The sequence below is a fragment of the Heteronotia binoei genome, chromosome 17 (assembly GCF_032191835.1).
Source record: "Heteronotia binoei isolate CCM8104 ecotype False Entrance Well chromosome 17, APGP_CSIRO_Hbin_v1, whole genome shotgun sequence".
Taxonomy (NCBI): domain Eukaryota; kingdom Metazoa; phylum Chordata; class Lepidosauria; order Squamata; family Gekkonidae; genus Heteronotia; species Heteronotia binoei.
The window spans coordinates 34,769,149-34,791,284 of NC_083239.1; the positions used below are offsets into that span (position 1 = coordinate 34,769,149).

Genomic DNA, 22,136 nt, shown 5'->3' on the forward strand with positions numbered 1-22,136 from the left:
AAGCCTGATGCCCTCCTGGCCCGTCAGTAAGCTTGTAAAGTTTTTTTCTAAACAGGGACACTTTGTGAAAATGGCCAGTTTCCTGGACTGGCTGATAGGTGAGGTCAGAATTTCTGAATCTTTGTGAGAAGGGGGAACTGTGGCCGAGTGGTAGGCTCTTTCTTGCCCACCCATTGATCTCCTGTTTACTTTAATAGGCCCAGTCCCTCTTTACTGCTACCATTTGCTAAGGATCTCAGTAGGGATAACCACAGTGAATGAGAGACAGATATAGTCAAATTTTCTTTCCTCAGGTTTGGACCCTTCTGGAGCTCACAATGAAGACATTGATTTGGCTGCTCTTCCTTCCAGGTAAAATTTTGTGTCAGTGGGATAGAATGTGTCTTTCTTTGGACTGTGGGAAGAATAGGAAAGAAGGATTCATGACACTATTAGACATCTCATGGGGCAAGAAGCTGAAAATTTTCCTAGGCAGAATATAATAGGACTTACTCCCAAGCTAATGAGCACTCCTTCAAGCTATACATGCCAGTGATCTGGGAAAGGTCTGTAACCAAAATCTAAGCTTTGATGTCCTAATTATTTTATAAGCATCCTGAGACAGCCTTAATAAGCCTCCGGTCAAGAGGGGGGGAAGGTCCAGCAACCTTGTCTTCCTCATTCTCCATGACAATAACATTTCAGTAGAGTTGATATGAGGATGTCACTCTGTTCATCTATGAGAACTGATCTCTGTAGCCTTGGAGATCAGTTGTAATTCTGGGAGAAACCTAGGATTCACTTGGAGTTTGGTAACCCTACCCCAACTTTAAATAGACCAGAACACACAAAGACCCATCAAAACCAATTCAGGTATCTAGGTCTTTTATGTGTCCTGTTTGTGTTGCTGTTGCCATGGCAATGACTCCACTGTAGGGCTGATATTGCCCTGATGGCAACTCCTTTGTCCTAGCTGGGCATGCTTAGCTCTTTCACAGGGTCTCGGACAAGATGGTAGGAGATTAGAACTTCCTTGGGGAGCTGTCTGGGTTCTAGCTAACTTGGAAACTTCATGGCCTCATCCAAAGACCAAAAAAGAAGAAAAGAAAAAAAGAAATAACACTAAAAAGTAGCATTTTAAAAAAAATGCTGTGAGGGATATCTCCGGGGGCTAGCCACCACCCCATACAGGATTTATCTTTCTTGCGACCATTTCAAATTCCCACGTACCCCCCTGCAGTGAGGTTCCCAGCAGGAAGTTAAAAAGAAAAATATAAACTGGATTTTGGGGGACAGGACCTGGGACCAATTAAAAAACAGAACAAAACCACCACTCAGGCCTGGGACATTGAGGTAAAAGTGACAGACACAAGATGATTTTAAAGAAAATAGTGAACAAGAATGAAGTTTATTTTTTTAAAAAAACACAAACAACTCGAGACACATATTAATACTTTATGAAATGAACCCTCAAAACCTAATGCCTAACTCCATCTTCCCTCAAGTCCTCTTTGATTTACTATTTCAGAATCACTGACAAGGACAACTGGAAAGATAGCAGAAACTGTCATGGAAACTCCTCCATGTGGCACAGAGGGATGATAAGTCCAAAGTTCACCCCCCCCCCCCCGCTGTATAGAACTAACTCCTCAGGGTTCTTTGGTCCCAGCCATTTCTATGTGATATCAACATGAAGGTAGCACTTTGGGGCTTGGTTTCCTTTGCAAGAGAGAGCAAAGGAGACTTGTATGGTCTTTGTAATGTTTGGTTCAAAGAGCACAGGAGAAGCTGTTTAAATTCTACGTGTGCTTCTTCCATTTCAGGTTTCCTTTGCAGTGAAAACACATTGAAGATAAACCCTGATTCCCTGGTTACCTGGAGAGGATCCTGTGTGTTGATTCCCTGCCAGATTAGTACCTATAAGGGGGCTGCTCTCAGAGACATCTCCCTGCTTTGGTATTTTCAGCCTTTTTATGATACAGACCAGTCAGAGTACTCTGGTTACTTACTATACAACAGCTCTTCAACACCAAGAAACTACAAGACCCGATCACAGACTGCTTCTGCAAGTCGGTTTGAGTTTGTAGGGAATGTAGAGAAAAAAACCTGCAGTTTGAAGATCTCTCGAGTCCGGACAGAGGACAGTGGTATCTATGGGGCAAGACTTACTGCCTCATATTCCAGACCATTTCAGTACAATAAGTGGTTTCTCAATGCTACAGTTAATGTTGCTGGTAAGAATTTAGTAGAGACTTTTCTCTTTCCACTCCATCCTTTACAAAAGTTATCAACTGATTTCACACACAGCTCACCTCGGAGTCACGTCCCTCTTCACTGCGCAGTGTCTGGTCGGATTTCCCACCGTCTGTGCTGGAGGAGCAGGAAGAGCTGCGGCTTCTGCGTCACAAACGGAAATCGCTAAAACCCAGTTTCCGTTTGCGAGGCAGAAGCCGCGGCTCTTCCTGCTCCTCCGGCGCAGATGGTGGGAAATCCGACCAGGCGCTGCGCAGTGAAGAGGGACGTGACTCTGAGGTGAGCTGTGTGCGAAATCGGTCATCCTTTCATGGGATCAATGTAATGAGATCTGAATGAGCAGTATCCTGGAATGATGCTAGCGGGAGCTAAAGAAAGAAGATTGTGGGTGAGCAGGAATGGGAAGTGGCACTTTGTGAAATGGCCAGATCGCTTCAGAAATGGGCCTTTAATGGAAGGTAATTAGCTGTGTGAAAGACCAGTCCCTGTAGCGCTTTACTCAGAACCGGTCCAATGACTGATACCATCCAGAATATAGAAGTAATGTGAAAAGGACCTATGTCACAGATCAAAACAGAGGCACTTATGTTATACGCAGGGGTGAAATTCTAGCAGGAGTTCCTTTGCATATTAGGCCACACACCCCTGATTTAGCCAGTCTTCCAAGAGCTTACCAAAAAAGAGCCTTGCAAGCTCTTGGAGGATCGGCTACATCAGGGGGGTGTGGCCTAGAATTCCACCCCTGGTTATGTGTGAAACCAATCAGGAAGAAAACAAAACATTTATTTTATTATATTTATATCCCACCTAGCCCCTAATGGAGTCAGGGTGGCTAACAGTTAAAAGTAACATAGAGGTTAAAAACAAATATACAATAAAATCATATCATATAATTTAACCCCTAAAAATTCAAGATGGCGTTGCTATTACTAATTAGCGCTACATTCATTAATGTTGTTTGGCGCTCTTCACTTATATTGGAGTTGGTTAAAATTGTCGATACTGTGGAATGGTGGTTGCCTCCCCTTAGATGTGAAAAGCCAGTTTAAACAGTTCTTTCTTGCAGGCCCTGCAGAACCATGGCAGGTCATTTTGGCTCCTAAAGTCCATATCCTTACAGGTGTCATGTGTGAAAGCATGTTGGCTGGGGCTGCATGTGGTGGGTCTAGTTGCTGATTTTTAGATATGTGGCTGAAACTTCTGTATCCATGCAAAGTCCAGCAGAAGAAGCCACAAATTTCTACAAGAATATCTTTTGAGATTTCCCCCTAACCATAACTTGGGTTTATTCCAATTTATTTTCTGGATGTAGAGTCACCTCCAGCTCCTAAGATAGACATCAACCCTAAAGATGTCCAAGAAGGGTGGACCACAGTGACCTGCTCTGTACCGTACCATTGCCCTGAAGAACCTCTAAGACTGACTATCAGTGGGTTAGAAAACTCTCGTTTTTCTTCACAACCCCCCACTATAACTAATGGAGTGATCCAAACCATCATGGGTTTTCAAGGGACCTGGAAGGACCATGGGAAGTCTCTGGTCTGCTCTCTGAAAAGAGATTGGAAAGAAATATCCCAGAATACCATGAAGCTGGATGTGAAATGTGAGTATTGTGTAAGAAGGGATCTGGGCACAGTGGGTGGGTAGAGACCCTGAAAAGAAGCTATTGTTGAACCTGAACAAAATGGACATCTAATCTGATCAACCACAACACTAGCTTTGAAAGCTTGGTGCAATAGGGTGTCACAGAACAAGGGTGTTTTTATTTTAATTCATACACACAGTACTTTGCTGGGATAGCTAATACTGCTGTAGGTGTAAGCAAACAAAGGATATCTTCTTGGCTCTCTCTTGTTCTAGACATCTGGGGTTGTACCAACACAACTTCAGTGTATAGAATGCATTGAGGAAATGTGGTTGATATGAAGGGCTTTAAAAAAAATTATAGCGATTTTGTTCTGTTTCCAAGGTCTTCGTTGTCTCCAAATTTTGGAATTTAGATCAGGGAAGGCCCAGTTATAGCCTAGGCCTAAACCCAGAGTTTCCCTTTGGTCTATGGTAGTCCAATTACATTTTAATCAAGATGGGTTAAAATAATTTACCCACCATTTCATTCAAAGGAAAAGTGTGTGTATGTGTGTGTGCAGGGGTGTCAAACTGATTTGTTATGTGGGCCAGATCTGACATAAATGAGACCTTGCTGGATCAGGCCATGCGCGTCATAAAATATAATGCCAGGTAGCAGAAATATATACTTAGCACTTGTTGGTCTTAAAGATGCTTTCTTTGTATCTTTTCTATGCAATTCAGGAAACTGGGCAAAGGAAACTCTGGCTCTTTCCTTCTTTCCCCAGGGGACCAGGAGGGGGAGGAGCTTCAGCCAATAGAAAGGAGAGAGGATTGGCTCAGTAGCTTTGCTGTGCAATTGAGAGATACTATCCCTCCCTCCTCCCCAAGGGAGGAATCTCAGCCGATGGAGAAAATAGAGGCTTTACTCCGTAGCTCCTGTGTGATTAAGTAAGCCTGGCAAAGCAAGCTGTGATGCAGAAGGAAGCAAGAGAGAGATAGAAGGAAACAGATGACAGCCAGTTGCTTGGGGGCCTGATAGGAGCCCTCTGGGGGTCTGATTTGGCCTCTGGGCCACATGTTTGACACCCCTGGTCTAGTGTAACACATCTCGGGGAGGGGGCGGAATTTGTGTGCAATACCCCGACTATATCGGAATGCATACCCTGTTATCATTGTAAGGGTCTTCCAGCTAGATGATAACAGCTGAGCTTTTGGTAGGGGCTCAGTTTGTGATTTTCTTCAATGGCAACACTGTGTAATTCTTCTGGTTGGATAACATCCCTATGTGATACACCAGCTGCTAATGTCCCTCCTTCCCTCTCCTGCTCTGTCACTTTTTACTCAGTGTCTTCCACTTGATTCTGCTGCCACCTAATCAAAGCTATCAAAAGCAGAACAATGGACTGTATATTTAAATTATATGTACAGTTTGAGAAAGCATTTCTAAGAATTTTTGGAAATTACTGCTTGCCATTATTTTCAGCAATTGGTTGAATAATACCAACACTAATGAAAATGACTTCTTTTCTTAAGTTATTTGGCGAATTAATTTTCAAACACATGTTCTTGGTCCAGGGATTCCCCTGCCCTCCTTGCTGAAGGGCAACCAGGTTCAGAAGTGGCATTGATCATGAGGCGGTTCTCCATTTGCTTAGAAGCTGCCTCCCTCAAAAGACACTTGTGCTCCCAACATGCCTAAAGGACACCACATTTCAAATTAAAATGCTTGAAAGTCCCAGCCCGGAAATCATCAAGCTAGTGCTTTCAATTGTTTTAAAAGGACAGGGGCCTATCAGGGTGCAAGAATTTCTGAAAGTAGCATACAGAGGTTGCATGCAAATATTTGTAAATGAGTGCAGTATATAACCCAAGAATTGAGTTGGTGCTGTAGTCATGCGTGACTGCACAGGGCATCATGATGGTTTTATTTCCAGGATCTTCTAACACATTTTCATACAGTTTATCTGACTTCTGCTTCTTTCTCCTGATGGTTGCTAATTTCAGATGCTCCTAAAGATGTTCAGGTGAGAGCTTCTCCTGGAACGATCGTTCGAGAGGGAGAGACGCTGTCTCTGGAGTGTATGATTAATAGCAGTAACCCAGAGGTTTCTGAGTACCTTTGGTATCAGGATGATCAACCGATGTATGAACAGCCAAGGCTCAAAAAAATTGAATTTGAAACCAGAGGAGACCGGCATTCTGGTGCTTATAGATGTGTGGCTAAGAACAGTGTTGGGTCCCAGAAGTCAGAAGAACTCAGCATAGATGTCCAATGTGAGTTGATTCATTGCGATGGTGCAGTTGATGGAACATTGGATGTGGGAATAATCAACATAATAGCAGGAGTCTCTCTTCAAGCTTGTGATGCCATCGTCTTCCATTCTCGTTCTTTCAGATAAAACCAGTTCTTCTGAGAGAAAATCTGCTTTTCCCTCGTGCAAGTGAAGGAACTTGTCACAATCATGAATGGAGGAGCAAAAATATTAGAAAACCAGTTGTAGGTTGTGGCCAATGTAGGATTTACATTGATATCGCTATGCATTAAAAGCACAAGATGTTATAAGTTGCCCATGGGAACTCTTGTAGCTTGATGCCAGCGGAGGTGCAACATGTTAGAATTTTTAATACAAGGTTTTATTCTTTTATACTCAGCATAAATGTCCAGTGTGAGTTGATTCATTGAGATGGTAGAATTGATGGAACATTGAGTTTGAGAATCATAAACATGCACCAAGAGGTCTCTCTTAAAAGCTGCTAATGCCAGCCTCTTTCATTCTCCTGTCCTTCTCAGAGAAATCAGTTCTTCTGAGAGAAAATCTGTTTTTCAGCTAGTTACACTCCTTTCATGGTATCTCCAGATCAGCTGCCTTTTCTTATCTCTTGGTAGATCCCTCTACTGATTGCAATCATCATTAAAGCAAATCATTCTTTTCCTTTGGTCCAGCTTCTCTTCTCTCCTATCCCTCAATAGAAATGACAGCAAATACTTGAAACAACATTCCTAATTTCTGCATCTCTATCTCTCCCCCAGATCCACCGAAGGAGACTAAAGTGAATGGGTGGACAGGAGGGGCTATCGAGGAAGGAAAGAGAATGGATTTGCAGTGCTCTTCTAATGGAAATCCACCAGTTACCCATTATGAATGGTATAAAGAACCTCAGACTGCTATATTCCGAATCAGTAAGCGGCTGCGATTTGATGCGATTCAACTCGGAAATGCTGGAACCTATTATTGTGTAGCCAACAATAGCCTCGGCCATTTGAAATCTTCGTCCATCACCCTGGATGTTCATTGTAAGTAGCAACGGATTCAAGAAGTGGAGTGTGCATGAATGGGAAACGTGGGGTTCTCCAGCAGTGGGAAACTCTACAGGGGTGTCAAACATGCAGCTTGGGGGCTTAATCGGGCCCCCAGAAGGCTCCTATCAGGCCCCCAAGCAACTGGCTGTCATTTGCTTCCTTCTCCCTCTCTTTTTATTCTTTCTGTATCACAGCTTGCTTTGCAAGGCTTGCTCAATCACACAGGAGCTACTGAGCAAAACCTCTATTTTCTCCATGGGCTGAGGTATCTCCTTGGGAAAGTAGGGGGAGGGACAGCTTGCTTTGCCAGACTCGCTCAATCGCCCAGCAGAGCTACTGAGCCAAGCTTCTCTTCCTTCTGTTGGTTGAGGCTCCTCCCTCTCTGGTCCCCTGGGGAAGGAAGGAAAGAGCTTCCTTTGCCCAGTTCCCTAGATCCCACGGGAGAGATGTAAAGAAAGCACCCTTAAGACCAACGAGTGCTAATGTTTTAAGCATGTTTTGGTTTCAGTTAAAAAAACCCTTTAGTTGTGTTTGTCTGTGTCCTTTATAAAGTTTATATCTCCGATACCTGACATTACATTTTATGACACATATGGCCGGGCCCAACAAGGTCTCATTTATATCAGATCTGGCCCTCATAACTTCAACACCCCTGATCTGCATAACAGTAAATCCCATAGCTAAGCATTTTTTTGGGGAGGGAGGGAGGTGCCGGGGTGATGGGTGGGGTGGGAGGTAAATTAATTAACAGAGCTAATTTGATCAGGTCCGTTAATTAAATTAAGACAGGTGTGGACTGAGAGGGGCAGCCTATGCAGAGTTAGGTTGCTGTTGTCATTAGTCAATGCTTTTGCTTGGGAAAGCAAGATTTCTAGGGAAGCAATGTATGATAAAAGCAGCCTAAGCACTCGATTACCAAGGTCAGTCCCCATGAGTAGAGGAGACACTGGAAAAAAAGAAAAGAAATCTCTTGGTCTAGTTTTGGATGAAAATTCTTTGGTTACAAGCTCCCCCCCCCCTTCAAAACTGGAATGAGAAATGACATGTGAATATGGGAAGGTTTTTACAGAATGTAAATGAGAGCCAGTTTTGTGTAGTTGTTAAGTGTGCAGACTTTTATCTGGGAGAACCAGGTTTGATTCCCCACTCCTTCACTTGCAGCTGCTAGAATGGCCTTGGGTCAGCCATAGCTCTCAAAGAATTATCCTGGAAAGGGCAGCTTCTGGGAGAGCTCTCTCAGCCCCACCCACCTCACAGGGTATCTATTGTGGGGGAAGAAGATGAGATTGTAAACTGCTCTGAGACTCTGATTCGGAGAGAAGAGCGGGGTATAGATCTATGGTCTTCTTCTAAATCAGAAGTACCACTGAGATTCTTATGACATCATCTATTTCCAAGTATTGCTTTCCTTTTCCTATCAGTGAAGTCTGTGTTACTGTCTATACTCACCACATATATAACACATCATGCTTACAGGGTAAGACAGTTGATCAGTCTAGGAAAGTAGGCCTATATCCTACCAGCTTTCCAGCAAAGTTTGAAGTTTTCCTTGAAGCCAAGGAGGCTCTTTCCAACTTCAATAACTCTTCCTGTACTATAAGAACCACCCCCACCAGAGAGACATACCATAGGCTGAAGAAAGCAAAATGAAAGGATACGAGGTGTGGCTTTCTCCTGCTGACAGTGGCTCTATGGTAGCAGGCAGAGGTGTTTCCCTCCTCTGCTTCTTGAAGACCTTTCAGCTGGAGATACTGGGTGGAAGCTGATGCCTGGCATTTTTGCAAGCCTGGAATTTTGCGCATCATATTATAGTGTAGAAAATCTAGCTCCCCAGCACCATCTTCTGGAATTGACCTGCCAGGCAGGAGTGGAAATCACTCCCAAGCTGCACCCACCCTCCCCTGGATATGTCCCTATTGTGGCACTATAGCAATTGCTTGTGGTTTAAGCCACTTGTGAATGATTGCTATAGCACAACAATAGGGTAATAGCCAGTGATGTGTGGATACAACTCCAGGCAGGTGCTCTGAGATGGTGCTATAGTTGATGGTCTCAGATCCAGTGAGAGGTGCAGGTAAATCAGCAGGTCCATTGCTTTTGTCTTTCAACCTGTGAAGGTTGTCAATCAAGAGCCATCCAACCTGATTTAGTTACCCAACACACGAAGCTGTCTTATACTATGCCATTGAGGTCAGTATTGCCCACTCTGACTGGCAGCATCTGGTAGAGGTCTTCAACATCACATCCCACCTTGTCCTTTCGATTGGAGATGTCATAGATTAAACTTGGGATATTCTGCATTCAAAAGAGATGCTCTATTGCTGAGCCAAACGGAGTGTAGTTATTATAATTCAGCAATGATTGGAGCAGATCTGCCTCTGTTGGCTTGGACAGCTTCCCCGGAAAGGAGAGATTTGCCACCAGCTGATAGTTTGAGCGATAGTTGGCCTTGAATGATGGCTCTTAGAAGAGTGTGGCCTTATGAATTTTTATGCTAGGTATTTTTTTAGTGGCTCCACCACTGTTGCTAATTTTTTAAGGTTTTAAAGATTTTATCTTGGTATATGTTACTCTGGTTAGGAGCTTCAATGTTCACAGAAATGGCAAGAAAATAATTTGCAAGGTCCAGACTGATTCCTCAATGACAGTTGTTCTGCCCCTGGGCTTCTGCTTGTGCTGGCTCAAGTGATCGATTCCCCACCGGTTGCTACGCAGGTGCCTTTTTGATCTGCAGCTACCTCCCATTCCCCTTGCAGCGACCGGATCTGCTTTGTTGGATATCCGGTCCCTGTGAGGGGAATGGGAGGTAGCTGTGGATCAAAAGGCACCTGCGCAGCAACTGGTGAGGAACTGATTGTTTGAGCCAGTTCAAGCAGAAGCCTGGGGGCAGAGCAACTGCTCGTGAGGAATCAGTCCCAGGTTTGCTTACAAGGAGATTTAATACAGCACAAAATTTTCAGAATTAATAGGTTTCAATCTGCTGAGCCTCGAACATACACAGCGAAGCCAGGTGGAACTTGAGACAACATGTCTAACTGAAACTGCACATCTTATATTCTAAGTGCCGACTGTGAGTCAAAAACTTTTAAATTAAGCTAGCCCAAACACTAGCACCGATTTCTCACTAGGCTTGTTCCGGTTTCAGAGCCCTCCCCACCCCCCGGTGCTTCTGTCCAATTTTGCACAAGCTGCAACTTGCCTTGCCTCTTTCCCACGGCAAGCAGAAACTAGGTTTCAGAGGATCTTGCTTGCCATGGGAAAGAGGCGGGGTAAGTCACAGCTTTACGGCAGCTTGTGTGAATTGGACAGAAGTGCCAGGGGCAAAAGAGCTCTGAGACTGGAACAAGTCAAGTGAGAACTTAGTCTAGGATGAGCCAGGCCATCCTGCACCTGGTGCTTAGTGATGAGAAGAAACAACTTAGGCTTTGAAGAGAATGGTTGCTAACAAGCATGAGAGAGAGAAAAATATTCTCTCGGGAGTGGCCGAACACTGTTCTCTCACTGGACTCGGGGCAACTAAGCACCAGCATGGAACAGTGAGGGAGTTACTGAGGCTTTACACTTGGTTTAGACTGTGCACCATCTCAAGTAGGTTTCTGAAGAAACAAAGCTGGCCCTTTCAAGGCAGTATGTAATAGGTACCAATGTTCAACATTAACTATTTTTGTTGAATCTTTACAATGACTATTCTCAAACTCTGCACATTGACTGTAACATCTTCACCATCTGCCTTTTTGATAAAGAAGCACTCTGATCTGATTTTCCAGATGGTCCTAAAGATGTCCGGCTTGCCATTGAAAATGCCCAGCTGCCCATAAAGGAGAATGACACCATTACGCTAAACTGTTCATTCAGTCACAGCAACCCTAGTAATTCTATCCGGTACAAGTGGTATAAGAATAAATTGAGTCTGCCAGAGCAAAGAAACCCGCGGATCATGCATGCAGTATTGGAACGGGCTGGGGATTACACATGTGACGCGTGCAATGATGTAAAATGTGGTTCATCTCAACCAGTCACTGTGGATATACACTGTGAGTAATGCCATTGAAGGTACTTGTTATAATCCCTGAAACAACTTTCACTGGTTAGTAGAAAATGTGGGAGGGAAAGAACAGGAGGAAGGTGCTTTCAATGCAGTGAAGATTGACCTGCATAACTGCACAGCTGCTTATTCATGTGGCAAGTGCAAGGAATCACAGGCTGAGCCTGTGGCAAAGCCATTGTGGGAGATGAAGCCCTGTCTTTTGAAGTAACATTAGCAACATTAGACCTGTGGTAACTAGGTAGTGCATGAAGGGGGGAAGAGTGAATTGTGAATGAGCCAAGTAAAGAACTGGGCGGAACATTTGACCTGGTGATGATCCAGCACTGTTATCTGTGCTTTTATTTGAAGTCTTCTTACGCAAGGGTCCCCAACACCTGGGCTGTGGATTGGTACTGGTCTGTGGCCTGTTAACAACCGGGCCATGAGTTGTATAATTATTTCATTATATATTACAGTGCAGTAATAATAAGAAGAAGACTACATTGGATTTATATCCTGCCCTCCACTCAAAATTTCCGAGTCTCAGAGCAGCTCACAATCTCCTTTACCTTCCTCTCCCACAACAGACACCCTGTGAGGTGGGTGGGGCTCAGAGAATTCTCCCCAGAAGCTGCCCTTTCAAGGGCAACTCTGTGAGCGCTATGGCTGACCCAAGGCCATTCCAGCAGCTGCAAGTGGAGGAGTGGGAAATCAAAGCCAGTTCTCCCAGATAAGAGTCTGCACACTTTATCACCGTGCCACACTGGCTCTGATAGCATCTGGAGATCTCCTGCTATTACAACTGCTCACCAGATGACCACCATGCCAAACTAGGCTTCCCAATCCCCAGGTCCCAGCGGGGGATCCCCTGGTTTTACAGGCTTCCCCCGGCCCCCAGCCAGCTGGCCGGTGGAGGAAGCCCCTCCCTAGGCTTGCCAGTCCCCAGGTCCCAGCGGGAGTTCTTCCGTTTTCCCAGGCTCCTTCCCGCCCCCAGTCAGCTGGCTGGCGGGGGGAACCCCCACCCCCAGAGGACCATGTGCTTTTGTACCTCCAGAGGCTTCAGTCTCTGATTGAGAGGCTTCCTCTTGGGATGGGGTGTCTGTGTTGCTGTGAAGAAGTTGGCAGCAACTCGTGAGTAGAGAGGCCAATCCCCTGCTTCAGACTCACCAGAAACGGGGTGGCAGGGGGGAGGGAAACGTCTGCTGAGCACTTCATTATTCCCTATGTGGAGATCGATTCTCATAGGGTATAATGGGGAATTGATCTGGAGGTTTCGGGGGCTCTGGGGGAGCTGTTTTTAGAGATAGAGGCACCAAATTTTCAGTATAGTATCTAGTGCCTCTCCCCAAAGTACCCCCCAAGTTTCAAAATGATTGGACCAGGGGGTCTAATTCTATGAGCTCCAAATAAGGTGCCCCTATCCTTCATTATTTCCTATAGAAGGAAGACATTTAAAAAGGTGTGTGGTCCCTTTAAATGAGATGGCCAGAACTCTCTTGGAGTTCAGTTATGCTTGTCACACCCTTGTTCCTGGCTCCGCCCCCAATGTCTCCTGGCTCTACCCCCAAAGTCCCCAGGTATTTTTGAATTGGACTTGGCAACCCTCCCCCTCCCCCACAGCCACCATGTACCTCTAGATCTCCGGCAGGACCTGCAAACAGGTCCAGTTTTAAAATGTGTGTGTTCCTTTAAATTGGAGCAGGAAGCAGGAAGTACTTCATGGGGAAGGGTTAGCAACAGCAGACCTCCTCAGAGTGCAGCCCCCCCATTTGTTTTGCTTTCGTTTCGGACAAGTGTGTGTGTAAAAGAGCAGCGTAGCCCCTGTACTTTCCAGACCTCATTGTGGAGGCACCAGAGACAGTTAAGTGTGTGTGTGAATGAGAGAGAGAAAGCAGGCGGAGGGGAGGGAACTCTATTATTTCCTATGGAGACTTATTTGCATATTAGACCATGCCCCCTGATGTCACCATTGTTTCACACAGGGCTTTTTTGTAGAAAAACCCAGCAGGAACTCATATTGAACATATGAACATATGAAGCTGCCTTATACTGAATCAGACCCTCAGTCCATCAAAGTCAGTATTTACTCAGAGTGGCAGCAGCTCTCCATGGTCTCAAGCTGAGGTTTTTCACACCCATCTGCCTGGACCCTTTTCAGTTGGAGATGCCGGGGATTGAACCTGGGACCTTCTGCTTACCAAGCAGATGCTCTACCACTGAGCCACTGTCCCTCCCCTATTAGGCCACACCTCCTGATGCCAAGCCAGCTGGAAATGTGTTCCTGTGCATTCCTGCTCAATAAAAGCCCTGAGATGAATGATGTTATAGTGCCCGTGTCTTGAACTTTCTTAGGATGCTTTCCTTGATCATTGTCAATTAATTAAGAAAATAGTTTCTACTCTAGTTGTTAGTAGTGATTTGGACTCCTTTCAATCCAGCTAAACTTTGTAATTTCCTCCATCACATAGTGTAGAAGTCAAATGTTTCATACCAGTGCATTTCATAAAGGACTTAGGAGAAAAATTGAGGTCTGTTGTCTGGTACAACTTACACAGGGAGACCATTCAAATTGACTGATTTTGGAGAACTTTATGGTGGTTATAGAAACTGATGATGATGTAAGTAGAAAGGATCCACTCTTGGCACACAAAAAGGGGGGGCATACTTAGGGCAGAGATCTTGAATGAAGCATTAAGCAAAATGTTAAGCCACAAATGTGTTGTGGAATCAGCATGCAGGAAATCCACAGTGGACCTTTTTACTGAATTCATGTGCCCAGGTAGGTCCAGTGTCCTCACAGAGTACTTTGCTTTTGTTCCCTCTCCTTGCAGATGCTCCCAAAGAGGTCAAAGTCTTGCAGGAGCCAAAAAATCCAATTCATGAAGGCAAGCAGGTTAATTTGAGATGTTATGTGACAAAGGCAAATCCCAAAACTGACAGCTACAGATGGTATAAAGATGGAGTACAGCAACATCCGGATTCTGCAGCTGACCATCTGACCATTGATCCTGTGACTTCTGCACATTCTGGAAGATACTGGTGCGAGGCCACTAACATCGTGGCTACTTCCCATTCCCAACAAATTATACTGAATGTCTATTGTGAGTAAGAGAATGAAAGAAGCTTAGAAATAGGCTGATGACAAACTTTGGGTGATTACGGACTGGCACTTTGGGCTGACTCAAAGATGGCTCTGAAATTGACCCCAAAAATCTTTCCACACACAAACATCTGCCACCTGTCTCTGTCCCATACTCACCCCATCCTTCATCCTCAAAAAGCTACTACTTCCAAAGTGGTAGCAAATTTCTGAGCTGACGGCCAGTCGCCCCATCTGCGTCTGGAAGCAGAAGGGCGCAAGGGAGGTCATGAAGCCACCCCAAGCCGTTTCCGGCTTTTTTTTGTTTGTAAAACCTAACCAGAGCGCTTGAGCTCATGAGCGTACTAGCACTTGATTCTTCAGGGGAGAAAAAGAGCAGGCTGGCTTCTGAGGTGCCTTCCCGTCTGAACGTGTCAAGTCGCCTTGCAGATGGGATGGAGCCGCCTTGCCGGGAAGCATGTGGAAGCTTCAGAGTGACTCTTTTTGAGCAGGCCCAATTTGGAATGCCTCCCAATTGCCCCAAACTGCCCGTCTGTTATCACCCCTTGAGCATCTGATTCTTTTGCTCTAGGAATTAGTCCTATCCTATCTCACACTTAAGGACAACCCCCCCCCCTCCATTTTGGTGTCTCTGGACTGGCTGTAGCCTCCAATGGTACATGTATTGTTCAAATGAGAGCTGGCAGGGCTTTTTTCATCATCATTTTATTTGTATCCCGCCCTCCCCGCCGAAGCAGGCTCAGGGCGGCTTTTTGTGGCAGTAACTCCTTTGCATATTAACATATGAAACATATGAAGCTGTCTTATATTGAATCAGACCTTCGGTCCATCAAAGTCAATATTGTCTACTCAGACTGGCAGCAGCTCTCCAGGGTTTTTCATGCCTATTTAGCTGGACCCTTTTTAGTTGGAGATGCTGAGGATTGAACCTGGGACCTTCTGCTTACCAAGCAGATGCTCTACCACTGAGCCACCATCCCTCCCCGACAGTCACACACCCCTGATGTAGCCAATCCTCCTGCCCTTGCAATTAAAGCACTTTGTGAACAAATGAGATCCAGTGGTTAAATTGTTAGATTAGGAGGAGGAGGCGGGACTTAAAATTCCCACGCTGACACATAGCATTGGCTCATCATTGTCTCTCTGTCTAGCTAACATTCACAGGATGGTTGTAAGAAAATAATAGGGAAGGGGAAAGCCATTGATATTCCCTGTCATGAGTAACACAAGCTAATTGACACTTGGTTTATTCATAGAAAAGCTAACAGATTTCTTTAGAAGAAGGAATCACGTCTGTTTCACATGAATATAGCAAAAGTGTTTAAGGACTGCACTGTTTCAGACTGTATGTGGAGGATTCCACATAACAAAAAATAAATAAATTCCACGCATAAATCCTGCACACAGAAAACCAGCATATCATGCTAAAACTCCTCCCTATTGCTTCTGTACAAGAGGCTATTTTTTCTTTTTGTGTGGGGAATTCCACACACAATACCAAAGCCTAGGGTCATGGAGAAGCTATATTCTGGGAGACAGGTCTCCTGGGGTCTCAGTGAGTACTATCCTGAAGGCTGAGTTTCACCGAGGGAGGTTCATGGCTCAGTGATAGACCCTCTGCATTTTATACAGAAGGCCTTAGGTTCAAGCCCTGGAATCTTCAGTTTTTTAAAAAATCAAGAAGTAGGTGATGTGAAAGACCTCTCCTTGAGATCTCTGCCAGTCACAGTTGACAATATTCATTTATGTATTAAAACATTTATTTCCCATCTTTCTTTGTGGTTCAAAGGTGGCTTACCATACCGTGTACAATTTGGAATACTGTGTATAATTCTGGTCCCCGCAGCTAAAAAAAGATATTATAGCACTGGAAAAAGTGCAGAAAAGGGCAACTAGAATGATTAAAGGTTGGAATGCTTTCCCTATGAAGAAAGGTTAAAATGCTTGGGGCTCTTTAGCTTGGAGAAACATCGACTGAGGGGTGACATGATAGAGGTTTACAAGATTATGCATGGGCCAGAGAAGGTAGAGAAAGAAGTACTTTTCTCCCTTTCTCACACAATGGGCGTTTTCGCACTCACCTTCAAGTGGCGCGACCACCCTCTTCACAGCGGAGGATCTGCGCGGATTTCGCACAAGAAGCGCCGGCGCAGCCAAAAGAGCCGGAAAGTTCCGTCGCAAAAGCCGCTCATCCGTTTTCCTGCTTCTTGGCGGTTTCCGTTTGAGCGGCTTTCGCGACGGAACTTTCCAGCTCTTTTGGCTGCGCCGGCGCTTCTTGTGCGAAATCGGCGCAGATCCTCCGCTGTGAAGAGGGTGGTCGCGCCACTTGAAGGTGAGTGCGAAAACGCCCTATGAGAACTCGTGGGCATTCAATGGAATTGCTGAGCAGTCGGGATAGAACTGATAAAAGGAAGTACTTCTTCACCCAAAGGGTGATTAACACATGGAATTCACTGCCACAGGAGGTGGCAGCGGCTACAAGCATAAACAGCTTCAAGAGGGGATTGGATAAGCATATGGAGCAGAAGTCCATCAGTAGCTATTAGCCACAGCTTATCGTTGGAACTCTCTGTCTGGGGCAGTGATGCTCTGTATTCTTGGTGCTTGTGGGGGCCACAGTGGGAGGGTTTCTAGCCCTACTGGTGGACCTCCTGATGGCACCAGGGTATTTTTGGCCAATGTGTGACACAGAGTGTTGGTCTGGATGGTCCATTGGCCTGATCCAACATGGCCTCTCTTATGTACAATAATAGTTAAAAACACTGGACACTGAAATAACACTGTCATTTCTGTATCTATCTTTTCTGTATCTGATATATGCCAGTGAAGGCTTTTTTGAAAAAAAAAAAACAGGTTTAAGAACCAAAAATAAAATTACAAACCTCAACTCTCCCACTTGTTTAAAAGACGCCTGCCAATTCAACCCCTCTCAAAAGCTCAACCAAACAGGCAAAACTTGCTTTGCCTCCAGCTGATCTGCAAGGAGGAGCCCCACTCACCTCTTCAGGGAGCCCATTCCACAGAACCAGAGCCATGATGGAAAAGATCCAGACTTTGGTTGGGAACTGGAAACAGAGAACTTGGGGGGATGGGAGAGCTAGAGTATGAAGGAACAGCTAAATGAGGAAGTCACTTGGCAGAGAAGTTGAGAGAGAGAAGAAGAAGAAGAAGAAGAAGAAGAAGAAGAAGAAGAAGAAGAAGAAGAAGAAGAAGAAGAAGAAGAAGAAGAAGAAGAAGAAGAAGAAGAAGAAGAAGGATTTATATCCCGCCCTCCATTCCGAATCTCAGAGCTACTCAAAATCCCCTTTATCTTCCTCCCCACAACAGACACCCTGTGAGGTAAGTGGGGCTGAGAGGGCTCTCACAGCAGCTGCCCTTTCAAGGACAACTCCTATGAAAACTATGGCTGACCCAAGGCCATTCCGGCAGCTGCAAGTGGAGGAGTGGGGAATCAAACCTGAATCTCCCAGATAAGAGTCCGCACACTACACCAAACAGAGAGAGTGTGAGAGAGAACTAAAGAGTTCAGGATTTATTTAATGAAGACTTTTTGTTATTACTCCTCTCTCAGTGAGAACTATCCACTTGACCAGACCTGGACCTTTTCCATGACCTTGATGGACCAATGGTGTCATTCGGTAGAGGGCAGCTTCCTATATTTATATGTGGATTCATGCAATGATGCTGATTTGCAGGGCTTTTTTGTCACAGGAACTCCTTTGCATATTAGGCCACACACCCCTGAAGTAGCCAATTCTCTTGGAGCTTACAGTAGGCCCTGTACTGAGAGCCCTGTAAGCTCTTGGAGGATTGGCTACATCAGGAGTGTGTAGCCTAATATGCAAAGTAGTTCCTGCTACAAAAAAAGTCCTGCTGATTTGAATTCAGTCTTCCTTCCATTCAGCTTGCCGTGCAACCATGTTGAAAGCCCAAGGGTCAAATGATGGGTTTCATTGAATAGTTGCTTCTCTTCTTTTGGGCAGATGGACCCCGTAATGTCCGTCTGTCTCTGGAGAGGCAGGTGGCTGTGATAGAGGGAATGGATGTCTCACTGCTGTGTGCTGCTGATGCCAACCCATCCCCTCATGCTTTTGAGTTGTACCGAGATGAAGAAAAGCTGATGGCAAGAAATGACCGAATCCTGCTTCTTCGAAAAGTTCAGGTTGAAGATTCGGGAGACTATCACTGCAAAGCATACAACAGCCTCTCTGCAGGAGAATCACAAACCCTAATGCTCTCTGTGTCCTGTGAGTAATTAACAGCATCTGAGTTCCACACTGAGATATTGACATAGCTCAGGGCTTTTTTTTTTTTATAACAGGAACTCCTTTGCATTTTGGGTCACACACCCTTGATGAAGCCAATCCTCCTGGAGCTTACAGTAGGCTCTGTGTTAAGAGCCCTGTAAGCTCTTGGAGGATTGGTTACATCAGGGAGGTGTGTCCTAATATGCAAAGGAGCTCCTGCTACAAAAAAAAGCTCTGATATGGCTGTTGAATGAATATCTGTAATTAAGCTGGTTGCCAGCTTACATAGTTGACTGGAGCCGGCATGAGCTTGCATTGCATAGAACCAAAGGTGCCTCTGGATCTAGTCCTTGTACCCCTGTTCTCTTTCTTACGTTGTGTAGACAGCAGAGCTACTAAGCTGAAGCATGGCATGAAGGGCCTTGGCATCATTCTAAGCGTTATTTTCATTTTGGGCATGCTCATCTTTGCTCTGAAGACATGGTAAGCAGTATTCTCTCCATGTGTGTGTGTAATGGGAGGGATGTTGATTGATGATGATGATCAGGGGTTGTTTTGCAGAAAAATCGGTGGCAGAGCTCATCCAGGGATTGTTATGCAGCTGCACCTACTATTCAATGGACAAGGTGGGAAGGAGGAGGTGGAACTCTCAGAAAGGTTCAGGAGCTGTGCTCCTGTGAGCTCCTGCTGAATCCGAGGCCTGATGATGATGATATTGGATTTATATCCCTCCTTCCACTGGAAATCTCAGAGTCTCAGAGTGGTCACAATCACCTTTATCTTCTTCTCCCACAACAGACACCCTGTGAGATGGGTGGGGCTGAGAGAGCTCACCCAGAAGCTGCCCTTTCAAGGACAACTCTGTGAGAGCTATGGCTAACCTAAGGCCATTCCAGCAGCTGGAAGTGGAGGAGTGGAGAATCAAACCTGGTTCTTCCAAATAAGAGTCCGCACACTTAACCACTACAGCAAACTGGCTCTCTGGGAGGGAGATCGTTCTCTGTTTAAAGTACCACCAGGTCACAGCTGATTTCTGACAATCCCATAGGGTCTTTAAGGCAAGAGAAGTTCAGAGGTGGTTCGCCATTGACTGCCTCTGTGTAACAACCCTAAACCTCCTAGGTGGTTTTCTGCCCAAGTAAATAAGATCCTCTTAAGTCTCTGTTGAGGAGCACGACATTTTTTTTCTTCAGTTGGTTGGCAACTTTACTTGACAGAAATGTCAAGTTTTCAGGCTTTTCAATGTACATAGCGTTGATGGCTCTAAGTTGCCTCACAGGGTTGTTGTGAGGATAAAATGGAAGGGAGATGAGAATGATGGAAGCTGCTTTGGTTTCTATTCAGGGGAAAGGCAAGGCATGCTCTTCTGTAGCCGAATTCAAGTCACAGAAGCCAGTGTGACTAGCTAGAGTGTTGAATTATGGGTAGGCAGGCCAAGTTCCAGTTTTCACTGAGCCATAATGCTTTCCCCAAGTCTAACCTACCTCACTAGGGTGTTGTGAGAACTAAAGGATAGAATCTGTGTGTACTTCTCTAATGTAATATTATATACAAATGCATTATGGAGTGGGGCTATGGCTCAGTTGTATAGTATCTGTTTTACATGCAGAAAGTTCACTCCCTGGCATCTCCAGTCAAAAAGGATCAGGTAGGAGGTGATGTGATAGACCTTTCCTTGGAGAGCTGCTGCCAGAGTGCTCAATACTTGATGGACCAAGGGTCTGACCCAATATAAGTGAGTAAATAAATAAAAGTTGGCAGCTCTCCACCTAGGTCAGTCCCCATCCCGCAGCATGGTACTCTTTGGTAGGGTCACTGAATACTGCAGATCTGTCCCGCTAGTAGAGGACCTTTTTGCTGGTGGGGGTCTGTTCAGCCATCCTTGGAATTTCTTACAAGACAATAGAAGGCTTTCCTCTTTCAAAACATACAGGAAGAAAAAGAGGGGCCCAGGAGCTTCCAGGACAACGCGCTCTGGCTCGTTTTTTGTAAGGAAGGTGAAGTATCATGTTACATTGACTTCATGTACAGCTTGGAGGGGGAGTGGCTGTGCTGGATTACAAATCACAGAGCATGCAGTGGCACCCCAGCTTGCTAGCTCTGGTTTGGATAATTCCCAGAGATTTCCGACCATTGCCCAGGGAGGGCGGAGTCTGGGGAGGGGCACAAAACTCAGTGAGGATGTGATGTCATTCTAGGACCTTGGTTTCTCCTAGACTCTATGGTATACCATAAAGTCTGCCCTCCAGAGCTGTCGTTTACTCTGAGGAACTGATCTCTGTCATATGGAGATCAGTTATAGTTCCAGGAGAACGTCAGGTCTGTCTTGAGGTTGGTAACCCTCATTCTCTGTGACATGGCCACTGGTAGTAGCAGTATTGATTTGCTGAAGCTCACCAAAATTAGACTGGCATTTCCCCCTATCAGTCCCTGAAGTTAAGCTGAATTGTAGACAAGATAGTAAGACCAACTTTTCCCCATACACTAACCTTTTCCTGCTGATATCCTCCCTTCTCCATATCTGCTAAAAGGGACAGCAGTCTGCCCTTTCTGTGATGATTTGGCAAATGGGGCCAGTGGTTGATCTTTTTGCAGTAAACGGAGACCTCCCATGCAAAAGGGTAAACATTGTGTCTCATCATGATTTAGCCCAAGCCGCAACAGCTAAGCAACAACCAAGCCCCTGAAGGAGCTGTCAACTCCCCTGCATTCGTGAATGAGGATGAAGCCATCAGTTACGCGACACTCCGCTTCCCCCCTGGTGGCATTTCTGAGGAGCAAGATGATTATGCCAGGTATGGGAGAGGGGACACTGCAGTATCTGCAGCAAGGTGGTTGATATAAGGCTGTGAGAAAATGCTGAATGGCTGGACAGAGGGCAGGATGCCAACAGAGAATTACAGTTCCTAGCAAGCATGGCTTCTCTCAGCTTGCCAAAATCCCCTTTTCCGTAGCAGAATTCAAGTTACAGAAGCCAGCGTGATTGACTAGCTAGAGTGTCGAATAATGAGTAGGTAGGCCCTGCCCTGGATAGCCCAGGCAAGCCTGATCGCATCATATCTTGGAAGCTAAGCACAACCAACCCTGGCAAGTACTTGGATGGGAAACCTCCAAAGAATACTAGGTCTGGGATGCAGAGGCAGGCAATAGCATTCCACCTCTCTGAATGTTCAAGCCCCACTGGGGGTTGCCAAAAGTCAGCCATGATTTCTAGATGCACACACACGCATGTACATACATAAATACCAACACACACACAAAAATATGAGCAGGTAGGCCAGGTTCCGATGTTCACTGAGCCATGGTGTTCTCTGCAAGTCTAACCTACCTCCTGGAGATGTTGTGAGAACTGGTCTGTATGTACCACCATAATGTAATATTACATACAAATGCATTATGGAGCAGCACTGTGGCCCAGTTGTGTAGAGCAATTGCTTTGCATGCAGAGCAGTTCCCTAGTTCACTCCTTGGCGTCTCCAGTTAAAAGATGGTTTTTGGGTAGAAAAAGCCCAGCAGGAACTCATTTGCAAATTAGGCCACATCTAATGATGCCAAGTCAGCCAGAACTGCATTCCTGTACATTCCTGCTGAAAAAAAAAGCCCTGTCTTTGATTTGAAAGACCTCTGCCTTAGAGCCTGGAGAGCTGCTGCCAGTCAGAG

General features: G+C 45.3%; 1 protein-coding gene across 1 annotated transcript; it reads left to right on the top strand.

Moving 5' to 3' along the window:
* The first annotated feature begins 296 nt into the window (after positions 1 to 296).
* On the top strand, positions 297 to 20,674 carry LOC132585786 (B-cell receptor CD22-like). The gene is made up of 10 exons (XM_060257668.1): positions 297 to 351; positions 1,803 to 2,213; positions 3,545 to 3,835; positions 5,806 to 6,075; positions 6,833 to 7,096; positions 10,870 to 11,136; positions 13,961 to 14,230; positions 18,213 to 18,476; positions 18,860 to 18,959; positions 20,410 to 20,674. Exons 1-10 carry the CDS (start codon positions 318 to 320, stop codon positions 20,672 to 20,674), a joined length of 2,436 nt encoding a protein of 811 aa, XP_060113651.1. The 5' UTR covers positions 297 to 317.
* The last annotated feature ends 1,462 nt before the right edge of the window (positions 20,675 to 22,136 follow it).